The sequence below is a fragment of the Manacus candei genome, unplaced genomic scaffold (assembly GCF_025592945.1).
Source record: "Manacus candei isolate 608988 ecotype Guabito, Panama unplaced genomic scaffold, ASM2559294v1 h1tg000002l, whole genome shotgun sequence".
NCBI lineage: Eukaryota > Metazoa > Chordata > Aves > Passeriformes > Pipridae > Manacus > Manacus candei.
The window spans coordinates 14,523,515-14,544,064 of record NW_026138050.1 but is presented as its reverse complement, the minus strand read 5'-3'; the positions used below and the strand labels follow the sequence as shown (position 1 = coordinate 14,544,064).

The window sequence follows — 20,550 nt, the reverse complement described above, 5'->3', positions numbered from 1 at the left end:
TCAACCCAGAGACCCCACAAATTCTCCTGGTTACTTTGGGAACCAGGAATTGCTGGATGGAAGAAGCACCAGCTGCCCTTCCCTGCCCTCTCTGTCAAACCAGCAGCTGAGGAGTAGGGACGTAGAAGTTGAGGCCCCAGATATCTCTTGGAGTGTCTGCAAATCACTCTGTATTTTAGCACTTATACATTCTGAGTTGGAAGGGGCTCAGAAGGATCACTGAGTCCAGCTCCTGGCTGGGACCTCCTGCCATGGGCTCACACTCATGATCTTTCCTCTGCTAACGAGATTTAATTTGTATTTAACTTAACTCTGATCATCCCATCTAAGGTAACATGAGTAAACCTCTTACGGTACAAACCCAGGGTCATCTCAGATCTGAGCTGGTCCTACCCAGGGTACCTGCTTGAAAACAGTCTCAGACCTCACCTGAACAGAGCAGGCTTTGTAGGTGAAAAACCTCAGAAGCTTTCTGGCAGGTTTTCAGTTTTAAATGTAAGGACAGTGGTGTATTTGGGTGGAGCTTTGGTAAGAAAAGGTGTCTAGTTGGGTTTGGAGGGGTTTTTTTGTCGTTGTTTTGAATTTATAATACATATTTGTTTTCTAGTAAATACATAAGATAGACTTTTGGGCCACCCCAGTCTCCTGGGGCACACACTGCTGTACGGTTCCCTTGAGCAGAAAGAAGGCAATCATATTTTTCCTCTTCAAATCCTCTCCCAAGTGAGGACTGCTCCCTCTGACCACTCATTATGCTGTGCAGAACTTCCTGTGCAGAAATGTCATCCCAAATGACAATCACAGAATACCAGTGAGATATCTGCAGGGAGGAGATCGGACTACAATGCTGGGCACAATCCCAGAATTTCAGGAAAAGGGATTATTTTAAGACCAGAAAATTCTTGCCTAAGTTTCACATTGTATTTTCATTATCGTGATGTGAAACACCCTGTCTTTAAATCAGTCTAAATTGTAATTAAATCCAGGACTCAGCCTAGCAAGGATCACTTGGCTCTTGTGGCTCAGCCCTCAGTCCAGCTGAGGGAGAGGGAAGGGGAGCACTGTCTGTGCCTGGGCAAGGAGAAACAAAACTCGAGTTCTGGAAGAGCAGAAGGCCTCATGGAGCAAAGCTTACGAGGGAGAAGGATGTTTTGATTCCTCTGAAGTGTCTGATAATAAATTATTGGAGTACCTGTAGATGAGGATCCCACTGTTAACACAAGAGCCACTTGAAAATTAATTGTATAAAGCTGCACACAAAAATTGGTGCTTCATTTGTGAGCACATGGAAAATGTCATCTCCTGCTCTGTAAATGTTCTGTAAAGAATGTCCTTCGGCCCACTTGAAGTGTAACTACTTTGACAAGTTCAGTTGAAGCGTAAGAGGTCCTGAAATTCTGGGTTTTTATAAAAAAAAAAACTTGGGAAATGTCACTGAACATACAAATGCAAGGCTTCACTTGGGAGTCTGAGGAGTGGGTCTGCAGGAATGCAGGTAAAAGATAGCTGCCCACTGTTTTTGTGTAAATACAGGGGTTTTGTTAACTAGATAATTTTGACACATAGTTGTTGAGTAAACCTGGCCATAAATGAGTTTGTTTACGAAAAATGTGTTGCTTTTGATGATGTGCTACAGAGAAGAGTTGTGGGTGAGGAGCTGAGGGCAGAGAGTGGGTGTTTCAGCCCTATTCAAAAGAGTGAAAGGTGGGAGCACTTCAAGTTGATTCATGAATTTAAAAGGGCCTTTCTAGAGAGCAAAACAAATTATCTCCTGGATGAAGCAAGCGAGTGCAGTCCAACACTGGAATGGGAAGCTGTGCTGTTGTCTGACTGAGCAGAACTGCCCTTTTCCTGGTGCTTCACCTTCCCAGCCTTGCTGAAGTGCCACCCACAGTCTGTCCACAGCAGAGAGACCCTGTGTCCAAGCACTTGGATCTTCCTAAATTCCCAGTGACCAGGAGCAGAAATTGTTTCCTGCATCCCGAGCTTAATGAACCAGATCTGTTAACAGGACTGATACAGAGTCCTGATGCTGGGGAAAACAATGGAGTCTGTTTGCCTTTATTTATTTCTAACATCTGGTATTTAATATCCCACCAAATTGCTGCTGTGCCAAAAGCTTTTGATTCGAACTCTGGGAATTGATTTTAAACTGCCAGTAAATACAGAAATGATGGTAACAGTCTCCATTAGCCATTAATCATTTATGTCAAAGTTACTAATTTGAACTCCAGCTTGTGTAAACATCTCGGAAGCTTCAGCATTTAAGCCCCGTTGAGCTGCCCACTGACACTGCATTATTTACTGATACTGCCCTGTAGCCATTAAATCTGTCTGCAGCTCTCACTGCTGTCTGGATTTAATGCACTCCTGACTTCCTGTGCTGGGAGCCTTGGGCTGGATCCACCGGCTTTCCCTGCGAAGGATGGGAATTCGGTCATTTAATTCCAGAGCACAGAGCTCTGCGATAAATACCAGCCCGAAAAAATCAATGCAAGAAGGTAAAGATTATCAGGAGAAATGTGACATTGCCCTGGAATTTGCACTGTCCCTTTGGAAACACACAGCTGCCTAAATAAAGCCGTGTCCTCATCGCAGGATTAACCGGTCGCGTTCGCCGGTGGATTTGTTGCTATAGTTCCCACAGGAATTTGTCCTGGCATGGAGGCTTGGCAGAAAGGAACATTGAAGAAGTGGAGTCCCTGGTGTGTGGGTTGGGGTGAGAGACATGAGCTGCACTGGGTATCTGCCACTGAGCTGGGTCCTGTGCCAGGCAGGATGGGAGCGATGCGGAGATCCAGGAGAGCGTAGGCAGAGCTGCTGCCGAGCTGCCTGGGGAGAGACTGGGGGGGCAGGTGAGCCCAGGGAGCCCCATTCCCTTCCTCTCTCACACTTCAGCCATGGAGATCCTAATCCCACTCCGTAGGCTTTGGGAGAATGGAACTTTGGTTTTAGAGGCAGGAACTTGATTTCAGACGTACTTGGTGCTGAGAAAGTAGGGCTGTCACTGAGCACAGCGACAGTTCTGTCATCAGGGTGGGACACTTTATAACCCTTCAGAAACCCAAATTCTTACTCTGCAGAGCTTTTTTTTTTTTTTTAAAATTTTATCTTGCTCTATACCCAGTTTTTAAATTTCAGTGCGTTGTTGGAAACTCTGTTTCCTGATGGAATACAGGTATAATTTTTGGTGTGAATGGAAGTCCATTAAACTGAAAACTGGCAAATCTGTGAGCACCCTCTCGTGGGATCCCGGTGTATTACAGTGTATTCCATCCTCCCAAATTTCTCTTTTTAATGCATTTAAGGATAATTTCCAGATCTGAATGTATTAAAATTAAATAAGTTAAATTAGAGCAGAGGTCTTGATGCTTCGAATAATGCTTGTGTTCACAAAACTCACAGAAGTCCAGACCAGAGAATTAAAATATCATCCATAAACAATGAATATTTAAAGGTGTGGAATGAGTGTCAAATTCTCATAAAGAAATTTAAATTCAGATGGTTTGTATCAGGCTTTTATCCAGCATAAAACCTTGTGTTTCAGACAGCAGGGTTAAAAATAAGTGTATTGCTTTTCTCTTTTTAAAACTATGGTGATATGGGGTAATTTATGTAACTTTGAAGACTGGGAATTTCGTATTTAGTGTATGTGATACTTTTTTTTTTCAGCTGTGAGCATCTCTGTTTAAAAAAGGTGTAATTCTGTACTGTTTGGGCTCTGCTGTTGTCCAGAAGTACCTGCCCGGACTGAGTCTGGGAATTCCACACATCCCATTAATGGCTCTGGATGCAGCTAACTGTGCTCCACTACCTCTTTATGTCTCCATAAAAATAATTAGGCACTTGAACAGCAGTTGCAGTTTTTCTCAAGTGACTAATGTTGAGCTTCGAGAAGGAAGTTATCCCAAGGATTTATTTCTGTGGATAAATAATAGTTTTCCATGCAATGCCCTTGAGCATTGAGCATCCTTTTACCGTCCCTTATTCATTTCAGCAATTAGAGCTGCTCTCATTAAGGAGCATCTCCGCTGAGCTGTTCTCCAGAGCTCTCCCTGTTGGCTCCCTGAGCTCTTCACAGGTTGGGGCCGTGGTTTCCTCGGCAGCTCGAGGCGGGAGCCGTTCCTTCCCTGTGTGCCGGGTGGGATCCAACTGGGATGCTGTGCTGGCTCCCAAGGATTGGGGTGGGTGCCAGCTGGCCCACGAGGGGCTCAGCCCAACTGCTTCTCCAGCTCTGCTCCTGCCAGGCTGCCAGAGCTCAGCCCACGCTCCTCTTCCCCTTCCCTAATGAGAGGGAACGGAGCCTGGTTGCAGACGGGGCGGTTGCAACTGGGAGAACTGGTTTTGGCTGCAGTGGGATGGAGCTGCACAGCCCTGGCTGCTGGAGCTGTTAGTGGGGTGCACAGCGCTGCTTTTCAAACATTTCTGCTGTTATTTTCAGTCATTTTGATTTGTAAAGGCTTCCCCTCTCCCTGCCTGCTTTATTTATGAATGGAGAGAAGTCTTCCCTGTGCTTAACCATCCGAGTGAGTGAAATTTGGCTTTCAGTTTGCCTCCTCGAAGCCCCCATCCCGAGGCTCTCCCTGCTGGAGCAAACACCCAGTCATCTGTCAGCAAAGGTGCATTATTCCCTGGAATCACCAGCAGGTGCTGTGGGTGTAACACACAGCCCAAGTTGCTCCCACAGCCCAAGTGAGGGGTCTGAAGTTGAATTCCTGCAGGTAGATCAGAGCAGGAGGTGATGTGCTGCCGCTAACGCCCCGCTCCGTGATTTCCTGTGTTCCAGGATGGCGTTCTTTCTGGAGGAGGTGATGACTTGCACCAAGCGTCTCCTGGAGGTGATATCTGGCTGGCTGCCTCGACATTTTTTCGGCGCAATCCTGGTTTCTCTCCCAGCTCTTGCAGTTTTTTCACACTTCACCTCTGATTTTGAAACAAATATACACGTAAGTTGTCGAACTCCCGTTCCGTAATGCGATGTTTTGGATGGAACAAAGCTTGCTGTTTGCCTGCCGCCTCCCCGAGCTTTACATCTGTTTGATACAGATCCCTTGGAGGGAGAGGGCTTTGTGGGTGATGGAATTCCTGGTTTGTTATGTAAATACGGTCACGGCTGCTTTGAAAACTCTCAGACAAAAGAGGAGAGCCAAACCTTGAAATGCCTGTGACTTACCTACCTTTTTTTTCTTAGACCAAAGCGCTTCTGCAGGGGTTTATTCGAGACAGTGCAAGGAGTTTATCTCAGGCTCGTGGATCTAGGCTGGATTTGGAGTTTCTAGGTGGACATGTTGTGTAGTTACTGAATCTCAGCGGTGAGAACAGTATTAGTGATGGGTGTTTGGGCTTTGCAGAGTGAGATGGAGGAACTCAAAGGAGAGAGAGAGAGCTCTGAGTGCCTAGAAATGATCATTGCAGGAGCTGTGGAAGTGGTCAAAGGAATGCAATACCTGCCTTCTGAAAAGGAACAGAAAGAAATGGGCATGTTTAGCCCAGACACAGAGATCCACAGGGAATTTGATGTCTCTGTTAATGAGAGCATTCAGAAGGGGAGAACAAGGGGTTAAATATTCAAAGAATTTCACATAAATTCTGTAAATTCTGTGAATTTATAGAATCCCAGAATGGTTGGGTTGGAAGGGACCTTAAAGGTCATCTCTTTCCAACCCCCTACCATGGGCAGTGATGAGAAGGGGGAAGAACAGTTTAATTTAAAGGCCAACTGTAGCATAAAATCAGGGCTTAAAAACTGTGAATAAAATGGCCTCAAACTGGAGATGAAAGTTTGTTTCTCTGCAAGTTTCTCTTCATACCACAGTGATCCTTTCCAGGAGCTTCAGGGAATTGCTTCACAAAGCTCCTCCTATTTCAGGGCTCTGGGTGTAGGTAGTGGCCAGATCCTCCTCACTCTTCCTATCACAGCTTATTCCTGGCTTTTGGGAAGTGTTTGTTCCATGGGAACATGTGACCACATGTTTTTTGGTCCTTGCTGATTTAAACACATATCCCGTGGTTATCACAGTCACAGGAGAGTGTGTTTGACATTCTGTTACATCCCATGTTTAAAACCATTCTGCAGCTTCCACCTTTTGGAACTTTGCTTAAGAATTTCTAAGCAGGAAGTTTATTTTTTGTTAGTTCAGTTTAATGATGGTCTTCCTCCTACATGATTATCAGTAAATCAATTGTAGCAATGTCTTCTTTAAAGTGAAGGGACCCAAAAACCTTCAGATCTGTCCATTGGTTTTGATATCATCCCATTCATCACCATCCTTGATCATCTCTCCAAATGTTTAAAAATAATAAAAAATGTTAAAAACCTTTATTGGTGTGTTCTCAATACCTGTTCAGGACAGGCTGAGTGGAAAGACTTGAGACAGCAGCAGTAAAAGGGTGATTTAAATCACCAAACTGAGAATGAACTTTGCTTTCTTTCCTCCTGCAGGTCCTCCAGAGTCGTGGGGCTGTTGGCTCCCTCTCCAAGAGATGTCCCAACTCGGCTTGTGCTCAGTGTTTCCACACTCATGGAGCTCTAGGAAATGGAGTCAATCTATAGAGGGTCAGGTAAGTGTCCTATTTTACTATGACATGGTTTTGCAAAGTTTTTTTTTATTCATAGCATTTTATACCCTCCCTGGATATAAAATAATTAAAATGAAAATTAACAAAAAAACAGCCATTAAAAAAAAAAAAAAAACTTTCCAAAGCCATGCATCCATAGTAAAATCCAGCACATCCTGACCCTCTATAGGCTGGCTTCATGCTGGGGCATCACTTGGAGTGAGAACCAGTGCTCTGCCACTTTAGGAGACCTGAAATGGGGGGAAAAAAGTAAGTTTAAGTTATGGTTTTTTATGGACACTTCTGAAACTCCTTTTATCTGTTTTTGAGTCATTTCAAAAAACCAACAACTGTGCTTGTGGTTTAAAAATGGTAAATTATGTAAGGTTTTTTTCCCATACTCTGTGTCTGCTCTGAATCACATGTTTGTTTGTTGTGCTACAGGATTGCAGTGTCTGTGCTTCAGCTGTACAGGAAATATAAAATTAAAAAAAAAGAGATTACTAATGAAAGGATTGTTATTAAAAATAAAAGAAAGGGAGAGAATGATCATTTCATGCTGTAAAACACAGCATAAAGCTAGAACAGAACTCCCTAATGCAAGTGTGGAGTCTCTGTTTTAGCTTGGATGGTCATGAATATTCTTGCTAAAACCAGAATTGGCCCATCAGCCTGAGAGGTTTGACCACTGTAGGATTGTAACTCAGGGACATGAAGGTGTTCTGGGCAATGTGTCTGTCCTACCTGTCTTTTTTTTTTCTGATAAAGTTGTGGGAAAGGGAAAGGGGTTTGAGATCAGGCATTTGGAACAGAAAATGTAAAATTGTCCTTGCAAATTGGCACAAGTGGTCGTGTCACAAAGTGTCCATTGACAATGACCAATACCTGCCTTTTGTTCCCAAGGCAGATCTTTCCTTTTCAACCTGAGTTCCCCTGTTGCTGATCAGTGTGACAGTGTCCCCTAAGAAGTGTTTTTAAAAACAGGCAGGTGGGTGAAGTTGCATTCCACATTTTCAGTGCAGCGGAATTTCGATATTCAGTTTAAAACAGCCAGGATCTAACCCCAGCAGTGGAGTGGAGGTTGCCATGAATATTTACCTTTTTTAAATTCTATTTTGTTTTAACAAGAAGAGGCACTGAGCTCTTTGCAAAGGTAAGCTGGAGGCATTGAAAGTCGCTGAAATAACCGTGTCACACAGTGATACAAAACTCCACCCAGGGGAAACTGTGGCCAACTACCTGTGCTAAAAGTTTTCTTGCCCTTGGAAGGGAAGATGTCCATCTTCACGTGCTGACTCCTGATGCACCATAACACAGATGGAATCAGACCCTTCTGCTCCCTGTGCCCCTTTTTCCCTGGTGTTGGTGCCCGAGGGCGCCGGGCAGCCGCTGACTCGCTCTCTCTCTCTGTTGCAGTACACCATGTTCATGTGTTGTGCCATTCTCATCACCATTGTGCAGTACTGTAACTTCTGCCAGCTCAGCTCCTGGATGAGATCCCTGCTGGCAACTGTGGTGGGAGCAGTGCTGCTCATCCTGCTCTACGTGTCCCTGTGCCCGGACAGGTGAGTGTCACCCCAGCCCCGCACGCTCCACGCCGGGGGAACGTGGTCGGGGTCCTGCACCACTGCAGTGAGGATCTAGTGCACAGGATTGTACCACCTGCCATGACTTTGTCCACCACCTCAACTTTAGTAATTTTATTTCTGCATTGTTTTTTTTTTAAGGTTTTCAGGATGGTGCCTGAGGGCCCTCTCCTGTGTGACACTGTCCTCACCTCGTGTGCTTCAAGGGCACTCGTATGTTATCAGGCCCATAGAATTGCCTTTTACCATTCCTTTGATAATCTGTCTTATTAAGGAGCTTCCCAGGTATTTGGTGGTGCCAGAGAGCCCAGATGTTCCCCCACACCTCCCTGGATTTATTTTTGCCCTTAGGAACCATCTGTTTTTCTTGCACCACCTCCCTCAATGCACTGGTTTCGTTTCTCACTTTCCTGCCTTTTCAGAGGATGCTGCAGGACAGTAACCAGGAGAATCAACATAATGCAGTTTCTGTGCAATAACCCCAAGTTATTTCAGTTTTCCTCTGATAAGCAGTTTTCCCCAAGGAGAAATTGTTTGTAGTATTCTCCTGTTTTCTTGCCAAGAGAGTCAAGGGGGTCTTTCCAGCCTTCCACTCCTATTGGCAAAATTTTATAATCTACTTGCACTTCTCATTGGCTGAAGACCTCTCAGAGCCTTTGGCTCTCCTGGGATGGACTTTGCAAGGTCTTCTGCTAGATCAGTCTAGTTCCTCTCCTTCTTCAGAGACCTGCTGCATCATATGTTGAAAAACATGAAAAAAACCCCAAACAAACCAGAAAGAGCTGGCAGATACATGTTTTATGTGAGTATTTAGCTTTAATCCCCTCTTGAAGTATCTTCAGTAGGTACTTTTAATCTTGATTTAATTTATATTAAAAAAGGGGGGAGCATAAAGGTCACCCCTTACAGCTGTTCACAGCTGTGATTTGGAGGTGGCTGTAAGGGTTGTGGGAAGAAAGTCTTTCCTTTGAAAAAAATAACTTAGAACTGGAGCCAGTTGACAAATGATTTCTAGGTCATACTGGACTAAAGAAAAATCCCTTTCTTGTCAGTCTGCAGAGCACTCAGACAAGGAGGGCAGGACAGTTCTTTCCAGCCTCAGTGGAGGGAAGGAGTGTCTGAGTTCTGGAGACTCCCCTTTCTCCTCATGGATTTGTCCCACTGGGTTTAGGTTCCCTGTGTAGCCAACACTGTCTGTCCTCCAGCACTGAACAGGAACTCCCAGGAACAAAGATGACTTTCTCCCCTAGCTTTTCCCTTTGTGGCACTGATGCTTTCACTGGCCAGCCACCAGCTTCGCTGAGAGCCGTGGAATCACAGAATCCTTTGGGTTGGAAAAGCCCTCTTGAGATCATGGAGTCTGACTGTTCCCAGCACTAACCATGTTCCCAAGTGGCACATCCACATGCCTTTTAAATCCCTCCAGGGATGGGGACTCCACCACTGCTGTGAGCAGCTGTGCCAGGGCCTGACCACCCCTTCCATGAGGAAATTTTCCCAATATCCAACCTCAACCTCCCCTGGCACAACTTGAGGCTCTTTCCTCTTGTGCTGTCCCTTCTTCCCTGGGAGCAGAACCCGACCCCCTCAGCCCCAGGTTTGGTTTCTCAGGGAAGTCAGTGAAGAGCAAACCCTTGATGCCAGTCCTTGACTCCCTGGTTACTGTTCCATCATTCCCCAGGCAGGAGTTCCTGCAGCTCCTTCAGCTCCACACGTGCTGGGGTGTCTGCACAGAGCTGGCATGACACAGCCACCTTTGAAAGAGGGGAATAGAATATACTTGTGCACAAGCTCTGTGTTAGGACTTTGTGCAGAAAGAAACACAGAACTGGGGGTTTCACTGCCTTTCAACTTTATTAAGGGATGGGGAAGGGCTGTTCCAAAGCACAGAAGTGGAGGCCTTGCTGTGGTGTCAGCTCACAGCATCAGCTTTTGCTGAGTGCTGGAGGGATTCTATGAATGTTAAAAAACCATTATCTTAAGAAATGTTGCTAATGATAGTGTTCTTCCACCTGTGATTTGAACAGTGGTGACCATTAATGAGGAAAGGTCAGAAATCATGGAATATGTTGTCATTTCATCCCTCGGAAATAAATCTTTAAAGTGATAGAGCTCAGTTCAACTGCAGATCTGAAAAGGTGCTTGATAGAAGTTGTCCTGAACAAAACTAATACAGGCTGAATTAGTGAAACCCATAAATTCTGTTTCTTAATATTCATCTTTTTGTTCCTCTCTTACCATGAATCTGGATAATATTTTTTGTCACAGTGGTTGTTGCAGCTTTGTCTGCACCACAGATGGATCCATTCTCCATGTTTCTTTACTTCTTTTAACAGATGTAACTAACCCTGAGAATTTGATACACTCTTAATATTTGAAAAAGTGCTTGAACTACTTATTTCTTGTAATGGCATCTTCAAAAAAACCTATGTTTATTAGGCATTTGTTTGTTTGTTTATTTGTTTGGAGCAGTTGGGGTTTGGGGTTTTGGGGTTTATTTTTAAAATCCTTGTACTGTGTGCTCAGATAAGATGAAGGCATAACCAAGTTTTTAGAGTTCTGAGATTGCTCCTCCCTGTTTCCCAGGTAAGATGGGATTGTTTAACAATTACTCACTCCAGGAACCATCAGTTTCCCTTTGCAGGGATTTGCATCTCTGGCTGGTTCCTTCTTTTGAGCCAAAAGAGCAGATAAGTCATGTTCAAACAAAGATTTTTGAAGCTGATCAGGTGTGTGGTGCAGTTATTGGCCTATGTAACAGAGCAGTTTAACATTCTCTCTGAAATTCTGCAGGATGGTTTGTTTATTGCTTTAACCTCCCCTCTGAAATCAGTGCTTTTTTTAATTTCAGCTCCATGGAAACTCCTCATCTAGATTTGGCACAGAACTTTAGGTAAGCTTTATATAAACTTACTATCTTTATGTTTAGGGATGGAAACATTTTCAGTGAATTATACGTAGCAAGATTTTGCATCCACAGTAATAACTTGGGAGTTCAACAAATTGGTTCAGCAGGTTGTGTTTAAGCTCTTCATATGTGTAATTTCCTTTACAGGGGACTTGGGTATGACCAAAACTCATCAGAGCTGATGCTGCAGTCAGAGTTGTGTAATGATATTTTCTCTTTAAATTGGATTTCTAGGAAATAGAACTGTGGAGGAGCTCTATAAAACAGCATCTGTTTTTCTGGTAGTAGCAGTTTTTAGAGCATTATCTGTACATCACAAGCTGTTTATTTGGTTCACTTGGCTTGTTTGCACCATTCAGGAGCAGTGTGAGTTGGATGCTCCCACAGCTGGATGGGGGAGAATTCCCTGTGGGAGAGGAGCTTCTGCTGGAAAAGCTGGATGTGCAGCCAGGTGCCTTCCCAAGATGAGATGTGACAGTCTGGGACTGGCTGTCCCCTCGGCTCACCTGGGCAGAGCAGCAAAAGAAAATTGAGAGCAAAGGAAAATTTTAGCCCCCAGACTTTCAAACAATCAAACAAAAATCTCTTCCTGGGTTATTAATGGCCCCTTAAAAATGAACACATTAAAGATTCACTCTGATTATTTCAGTGTTGAATTTCTCATGGGTTCTATTGCAAGTTTTGCAATACCATTTTTAAAGTGTTTTTACTTGTCTTTGGTATTAGACAAATATGTGTTTGCTAATGACAAGTTTGGGGACAATACTGGGGTCATGCTGTGCTTGACTGAACTACTAACCCTGTGGATATGGGACTCAGTAATTCATCTCAAATGGGTTTTCAGGAGCATGATGCTTTTCCTGGGAGTATGTGTCAAAACAAAATTCCTTTTTAAAACCTGTCATCTCCATGAATTCTGTGATAGTGGGGAAGACACGTGGGTTTAGTACAGAGAGATGGCAACTGGGCTTTCACATTAGGTGTTTCTTCACCAAGGAGTCAGCACTTCAGTGTTGGGGTTTGGGGGGCTTTGGGTTTTCTTACACGGGTTTTCCTTCTTCATGGCTTTGATTCATAAAGGTAACTTCATTTTCACAGCAGAATTCCAGTTCACTGAATCCAGAATGGAAATTTAAAGCCAAAAGAAGAGGCAACTTGATTTTTTTTATAAACAAACTCTGCAGAGAACTTGCTGTAAAGGCAATGAACAAAGTATTAAAGTGTGGTGATCACTCCACTAATGTCTTAGGATCAGTCCAGGTTTGGATCCTTAGTGGTTTATTATTAGTTTGTGAAATCACCAAAGCTTTTGTGCTGCTCAGAATTACAAACCTCTTCCCCAACAGGCTCCCAACCAGCTGTTAATCACTACTAAGTAATTCATCCTGCCTTAAATCATTAACAACCAGGTCTTCCCCTCGATGACAGAAATCTGTGAAAAAATCAATTATCAAGCATGCAAGTATTTTTCTTCCATAAATACACAACTTTTAAGTCACTACAGGTGAAGGTAAGAGTTGGTGAGAGACCAAACCACGGATGTCACCGAGCAGGTGTGAACGGGCTCTGCCTCTGTGCAGAGTCTGACTTGTGATTTAAAGGCCAAATAAGGCAGTGACCAAAAGATCTCGTTCATTAAACATTTCTAAACCTAATTTTACACTTTTCCTTTGGAGGTGTACTGGGTTTGTGTGTTGTCTGTGCTCCTTTATCTGGGGAAGAGACACATGTGCATGAGCTAATACTGCTTAGCACTGCCCTTCAGTCCAGGCTCCACTGGACCTGACACTGCCCAAACTTGTAAATTAACAAGTATTGGAAGTTAAAGGAGAGAACTGGGAGTTAACCCTGTTCTGTTTCTACCATTAAACAGAATTTGGCTTCTTTTTCAGGGCTCTTTTACTGTACATTATTGTGTACCACATTTCTTGAGTGCTGTGCAGACAGAATCTCCCCTTTTCCTGGTGATGGACTAATAAAAAGGTGAAACTCCCTTATCCTAACACACTTTTTTGCAGCACCTTTCTCATGGAATTAAAAAAATCAGGTTCTTTTCTCACCCCAGCCACTGCAAAAGCTTTCCTGTGTTCTAAGAGGGCCAAACAAAGTTATGTTTTGCCTTTAATGAGGTTGTTCCCTTTCCTTGATCAAGAATCGAGATAATATTAATCTGCCTAGGAGGAGAGACACTAGCAATGGTAATGAAGTTTTAGCACAAAGTTAATCTCTGGATTGTCCATTAATCAAAATATGGAATCTGCCTTGTTTTCCAGACAGCCAAGTTGTTCAGCCCAAAGGATGCAACCGTAAACTTTGTCTTTTAAGCAGGAAATAGTTCCCATTTTCATTCATTCCTTACCTCAGAGCAGGTGGGGGGTATTGCTTTCCACTGTGGCTGCTTGAGGAGGATCAGCAATAGGGAGGACTGAAATCTCTTGGTTGTAGGGAGGGGTTTGTAGGCATCAGTAACACTTTGTTCACTGAAAGCAGCACTTTGATCCCCTTTTCCTCTCCATTCCTCCACTGCATTCTTCTCTCAGATTCAGCAGGCAGGCATCCTCCTTAGATATAGCAAGATATCCAAATCCAGACAGGGGTTACTGGCTCAGAAGCAAACTGGCTTTCCAAAACTATAAGTGGAAAGCCATTATCTTTGTGATTTGTGATCGAGATCCTATCTCTGGAGCTCTCACTTCTTCCATATTCACACAGCCTGGATGGAGGTGCCAAGTTAATAGTGAGGTGGCTGTGCCAGGCAGCACTTCACCAGTTTGAGTTAAAGGAACTAAGATTTCAATTTGAATGACTTTTAAAATTCATTTTCTGCTGCGGCAACTCATAAAAAAGTAGAATTGGGGGGGGGAGGTGATCCTTTCTGTTAGAGCTGTGGGGTTTTTTTCTTCTTTTCATTCTGAAGGGTGACTCCAGGTCATCACTGCTGACTAACTTGTGAGGTGATTTAGAGTCCTGTGGGTCCTCTAGCCTGCTCACTGGGACACCCAGAAATTTGCCTTGCAAATGAGGACGACGTGATCGCTCCCTGCTCCGGGCTGGAATCAGGGCTGTCCATACTGATGCTTCCAGCAGTCCCAGCGGGATAAAAACGCTCTGGAGAAGACTCTGCACCTTCTTTTTGGGGATCCCAACCTATTCCTTATTAATGAAATCAGGTCAGAGAACAGTGAGTCACTCCCTGCACATGGAGATCTCCGGGTTGGAGCCCACATGGCAAAGAAGGTCAGGCTGGTGCTGAGGAGGTGACTGAGAGTTCACAGATGCCAGAGCTTCAGGAATGGGCAATGGGAGGCAGCAGGTCCTTCCCAGCAAGCAGGTCGTGCCTTCCACTTCTCCTAATGTACCATTTGTGGCTCTCACCTAATTCATTGGGGAGGAGTTAAAGTACTTTGAGGAGTGTTTTGTACAACAAAGTGTAAATAAAAAACCTTTAATGACTGAAATAAATCCCTGTGGCAGGGATGTCTGATGTTACAGAGGATTATCTGGATCAAACTTGTACTCTCAAAGGAGTAACATAATCATTGCTCAGATCCTCTCGCAGGTCTCTGCCCACAAGATGCAGGAAGTAACAAACTCAGATTCTGAAAAGAACCTGAATTGTTTTTCTTAAACAAGATCCTTTCCCCAACCTTTTTTTTTATTTTCCAAGATCTTTTCTCTTACTTACCCTCCCTTCATTTTGTTTTATAAGCCTGTCAAGCTGGGAGGATATTTTGCCACCTGCAAAATAGGTAGCAAGGATTGTATTTCAGGAATTGTTCCCATTCTAGACATTAATTATAGAATCATTTAGGCAGGAAAAGACCCCTAAGATCAGGGAATTGTAGAAGATCCTGAATTGAAAGGGACCAACATGGATCATCAAGTCAACCACTAACCCAAGACTGCCAAGGCCACCAGTAAACCATGTCTTTGGCTTAGTCTCTGACTTGTCTTTCAAGGGAGGAAATAATTAGGTTCATAACAGGAGATCTGTTGAGAAAAGTAGCTGTAAGTTACAGGAAACTGATGGTGGGGACCTACTTTGAGCTGGGCATATCTCCTCCTTTCATTGTTCCCTCCTGAAGAGGGAATAAAAGGAACATACCTTCCCTTCTTCTGGGAGAAGCATATTTATGGTAGAAAACAAAAGGAGTAATTTCCAGTATAATATGTTGTTTTATCTTTAATCTGAAATCCAATCTGCACACTCTGTATTGCAAATATTTTACTTACAGGGAGCTCTTTTCCCTGTAGAAACAAAGACCACGGCACAGAGGAATGTTTTCAGAGATGGGGCACGTTCATCTGTTCCACAGCTGTGCTGTGGTTTTGCTTCGTTACACTTTTCTGTCAATCCAGAATTTGAGAATGAACCTCAAAAAAAGAGACCATGTCTCTAATAAAGCTCAGTTCTAAAATATTTCCAAAGTGGAAGCCTGTCCCCCATGAACAGAGAGAAAGAAAACGAGCTGAGAAATGTTTTCATGTGCTGTAGGAACAAATTCAGCCTCCTTCTTCTTGAGCTGTTGCTCCAGTTGTGCTCTGAGTTTTAAACTCTTCATACCTTCATAAAGAAATGGAGGCACTGAGCTTGGATTGCCTTTCTGGTTCTCAAGGAGAAAGGTTGATGTGACACTTTCCCTTAAAAAAAACATCTCTTAACTTGGAAAACTTCAGCACATGTCTGCTCATATCAAATCTTAAACTTTGGCATAATGTTATACAAAAAAATGCAGTTGGGTGCCTGCAGAAATGACTGGGTGCCAAGCTGTCTGGGTTTAGCCTTGGTTTCTAGGATTACATAGGTGGGGCCTTCTCAGATTCAATTTGTGTCTTTGCCTCTCTCCAGAAAGTTGAGATTGTGGAGTGCAGATGTCTCCTCGTTAGGGGCGGTTTGGCACTGGCAGATGCTCCATCAGCGCTTCATAATCTGCACAGGCAGGCGACAAACTGTCGAAAGGATCTGAAATATTGCTCTCAATCTCTGGGAGACAGGAGTTTTTTATTATTTTATGTAATCTTGGCACTTTGAGAAACTTTCTGTCTCCACCATGAAGAGCCTCAGCGGTTTTATCATAGAAAAGATGTCAGCCCAGAGCTCCATACTCTCCACTTCCATGCAGTTCATAGAACCACAGACTGGTTTGGGTTGGAAGGACCTAAAAGATCATCTCATCCCAACCCCCTGCCATGGGGGTTCTCCATGACCTGTCTTGTGCAGTGTTACCTTCTTCCAAACCCTTCATGTGTAGCGTTAAAGGCAAAGAGCAAAGGTCCTCTTGATGAAGAGACGAGGAAGAAGCACAAGGAACACAAAGCAGATGTTTCTGAATATTGAAGGTAATACAAAAAGAGGTAAATCCCACAAAACTCACACAGCCCCCTCCGTACAGAGGGCACATACCCACAGACATGCACATACCCACAGATATCTGAACACACCAGACATTATTAATTATTATTAAATGTTGTATATGCATATTTACATGTGTGCTTTTAGGTATGTATTTAGGTATAACGATAACTGTTTCCTTGGTGAAGTCCTTAAAACAGCACTGGGCGACTTCCATGGTGCTGAACCTGACAGTAAGGAAATAATCACTTAGTTTAAGAATGAAATTAATTCTTCAGTGTTTTCTTAACAGCAGATGAAGTTCTCAATGCATATTTTATAATTCAGTGTGTAACTGCACTTCCCACACTTCTTTTTCCAGCACAGGGTTTCTGTCTCCGGAGCGGCACTGGCAGTGCCCTGACTCTGTGGTTTTAAATGCCCCTGTCTGTTTTTCCCTCTCTCCAGCTCCAGGAAGAGCCCATGCAACAGCTCAGTGCCAGATGACACCAAGAGGCCGGCAGACCTGATCGGTCAGGAGGTGGTTCTGGTCTCCTTCCTCCTGCTGCTCCTGGTCTGGTTTCTGAACCGAGAGTTTGAGGTCAGCTACCGCCTCCACTACCACGGGGACGTGGAGGCCGATCTCCATCGCACCAAAATCCAGAGCATGAGGGATCAAGCTGACTGGTTGCTGAGGAATATTATCCCATACCACGTGGCTGAGCAGCTGAAGGTGTCCCAGAGCTATTCCAAAAACCACGACAGCGGCGGGGTGATCTTTGCCAGCATAGTGAACTTCAGCGAGTTCTACGAGGAGAACTACCAGGGGGGCAAGGAGTGCTACCGAGTCCTGAACGAGCTCATCGGGGATTTCGACGAGCTGCTGAGCAAAGCCCACTACAGCAGCATTGAGAAAATCAAAACCATCGGGGCCACCTACATGGCGGCGTCGGGGCTGAACACCTCGCAGTGCCAGGACAGCAGCCACCCCCACGGGCACCTGCAGACCCTGTTCGAATTTGCCAAAGAAATGATGCGGGTGGTGGACGACTTCAACAACAACATGCTGTGGTTCAATTTTAAGCTGCGGATCGGCTTCAACCACGGCCCCCTCACGGCCGGGGTCATCGGCACCACCAAGCTGCTGTACGACATCTGGGGGGACACGGTGAACATCGCCAGCAGGATGGACACCACCGGCGTCGAGTGCCGCATCCAGGTGAGTGAGGAGAGCTACCGCATCCTCAGCAAGATGGGGTATGACTTTGACTACAGGGGGACGGTCAACGTGAAGGGCAAGGGTCAGATGAAGACCTACCTTTACCCCAAGTGCATGGACAACGGGATCGTGCCGCATCACCAGTTGTCCATATCTCCAGACATTCGGGTGCAAGTGGATGGCAGCATTGGGCGGTCTCCCACCGACGAGATTGCCAACCTGGTGCCTTCTGTACAGAATTCTGAAAACATAGCCCATGGCACAGATAACTCAGAAAACAAGGACATCCCTCCTTCTGCCAAGAAGCTCCAGAAAGACACGGTGAAGGCAGAGGAGAAGTGCAGGTTCGGCAAAGCCGCGGAGAAGTCTGACTGTGAGGAAGCGGGGACTGAGGAGGTCAATGAACTGACAAAGCTAAATATCTCTAAGAGTGTATGATGCACTGTCAGAGTTGCATGAAGTGCTCTGTCCGTAGAAACACACTGACTTTTGCAATTGGCAGTTTTCTTTTTCAAGAGAGACCTTCTCCACACCTGGGTTGTACGTTTGTGTTCATTTCGGCACCTGGGGCTGTGTGGATCACAGCTCTTCAGGGCTTCTTTCCATCCATCTCTCTCCTTCATGCCCCAAATCACATCTCAAGCTCCCCAGCTCCCTGTGCAACCATCTTACAGCTGAGTAGAGGATATTAAGTGCCTTCAGATATACTCCATTGGACTCCCTGTCAAGGTACAGAGGCCCCAAGTGAAATCATAGCTTTGGGTATTTATCTAATTTTAAAGAAAAGAAAAGCTGTGGTTATATCATTTTTATTGTTGTTTCTCACAAAACACTTTTTTTGGCTAATGCAACTCCTTGGGTTTTTTATATCTCTCGGAACAATGTTTTACTGTTATCAGACCTTTTGTATGTAACACACAGACATGTGCATGTATCTACCATATGAGACTGCTATAAAGTGCCAGTAATGCACCACAAGAATGTCTGGGCGAGGGGTGACACACTTTGGGTCGGGCTGGAGGAGGAGTCGTGCCGTGGCTCAGCCTTTAGTTAGGGCAGGAGGAACAGCTGCTGCAGTTCTGTTCTCCTTTACCGATGCTTTCTTCAGCCTCCACGTGCCATCGTGTGCTTTGGATACACTTCTTTTCCATATAGCCAATGAGTTACTGATATGTGGGAGTGGAATAAGGGTTGGGACAGCACCAGCTCTCGGGACAGGTTTCCAGAAGCAGACAAGAGACCGTGGGAGTGTTGCAGTTCAGGGCTCACGACTCCAGCGCCGTTCGGGGTTGCTCCGTGCGTGGCTGAGGTGGCCAAGGTAGGTGACATCAGTGTCTCTGAGCTGATTGGAGAGAGAGAGAGAGAGAGAGAGAGAAAAAAAGCAAAATAAATGTTTTGGGAATGCCTTTATTTATTTATTTATCTATTTCATTCCTGTTTGGCTTTTTTTTATTTTCTTTCCTTTGGGGATTTTCGTGTGTGGAAGGGATCAGGAGAGATGGATCCTGGGTTGGTTTAACGGGAGTAATAAGATGGTGTTTCAGCCTCTTCGAGCTACCAACCACTGTGAGGATGTTACCTTAGGCAATATTTGTTTCCAAGCTGGAGACACTTCAGAAGCCACCAAACGCAGTGGAGTATCCCAGCTTCCCTCTGGACTGAACCAATGGTGCTGCACAACACTTTTCAGGATTTCCCCCCCACACACACTGTGCTTTTGCAGCAGGGAACAGCCCAGCGTGCTCCCTGCGTGCCACTGAAAGCAGGAATAGGGAAAGAGTCCTTTAGTGAGCTGAGAAGCACAATCATGTCCCAGTCCTGGGGGTGACTCCGTGCAGTCCCTGGGAGCGGGGCCTGCGTGAGCACAGGAGCTGCTGGCACAGAGGGAGCTGTGGGATGGGTGCCACGGGCTGTGCCAGTCTGTCCTCTGCTTCCCTCACCTCCTTCACTGATGTTTGATAATATGGGCTATTCAACTATTCCCGTTCAGCCAACTCCTTGTGACACCAAATAAACAATTTTTATGCCCAAAAGAAGTTCATCAGCCAGGGAAGAGCTGGGGGAGGGCAGTGCTGCGTGGTGCTGTGGGCTTTGATTCTTTCCATCTGAACTCAAGGCAGAATATATTCATTCTTCTTATCCCTGTGTGATTTTTGGGATATGAGTAATAACTGTATCCATTGTGGAGTTCCTGTTCAGCTGTTGGAGAGCCATCTCCTCTCCATGGTCAGCATGGAGCCCTTGAAGCCTTTCTCAGATGTAAATCTGTGGGATTTCTGGACCTCAGTTAAACAGGACTCTGCACACTGGTCCCACAAAAGCTGCTGTTTATGCACATCAGTATTCCATTTGATAGGAAAGCTGTTCAGAATTCATCTTGCTCAATCTGCCAGCACACAAAAATCCAGGGGATCCTCATCCCAGGATCCCTCTGCCACAAGTGCTGTTGCCTGTTTGGAGGCTATTACTGACGAGCAGCAGCATGAGGTGTTTGGAGTGCACAGTTTTCCAGCAGCTTCCTTCTCCCTAGGGTACAACTCCCCCCTCCCCATAGTGAGTTGCACTTCCAACTTTCAGGTAGTAATTCTGCAAATACCTCTTGCATCCAAAGAATGTATTCCTGAAGCATTTCTGGGGCTCTCGGTTCAGTTGAGGTGTGTCAGTATTCCTTTTCCTGCAGTCGAGGAGCTGACATGGTCCAGAACTGTTTACATGCCTTCTAGTGTTACATTTTTGTTCTCAGAGTTGTTCCAACCTCTCTCCCTGCCTCTTCTTTCTCCCCATTTTATAGAGCCTGGCCATTCCTCCTCTCTCCCTGCTCAGCTGTTCCCAGTGGCAGGGCTCAGTTGGGATGTGCCGGTTCCTTGAGACGCTGCACAACAACCAAACCTCCCCCAGCCCCAGCCCTGCACCCCGGGACAGGTTGGCATCTTGTGGTTAAACCCGA

The 20,550-nt window shown here is 45.0% G+C and overlaps 1 protein-coding gene across 2 annotated transcripts in view; it reads left to right on the top strand.

The window, feature by feature from the left end:
• ADCY9 (adenylate cyclase 9) overlaps positions 1-19,013 on the top strand; it is an 85,305-nt gene extending 66,292 nt beyond the window's left edge. For both annotated transcript variants that reach the window (XM_051780074.1, XM_051780083.1), the window contains 4 exons: positions 4,787-4,946; positions 7,975-8,123; positions 10,996-11,037; positions 16,853-19,013. In XM_051780074.1, the coding sequence (XP_051636034.1) occupies positions 4,787-4,946; positions 7,975-8,123; positions 10,996-11,037; positions 16,853-18,041 (1,540 nt within the window). In that variant the 3' untranslated portion in view covers positions 18,042-19,013. The remainder of the gene's footprint in view (positions 1-4,786; positions 4,947-7,974; positions 8,124-10,995; positions 11,038-16,852) is intronic.
• Positions 19,014-20,550: the final 1,537 nt, after the last annotated feature.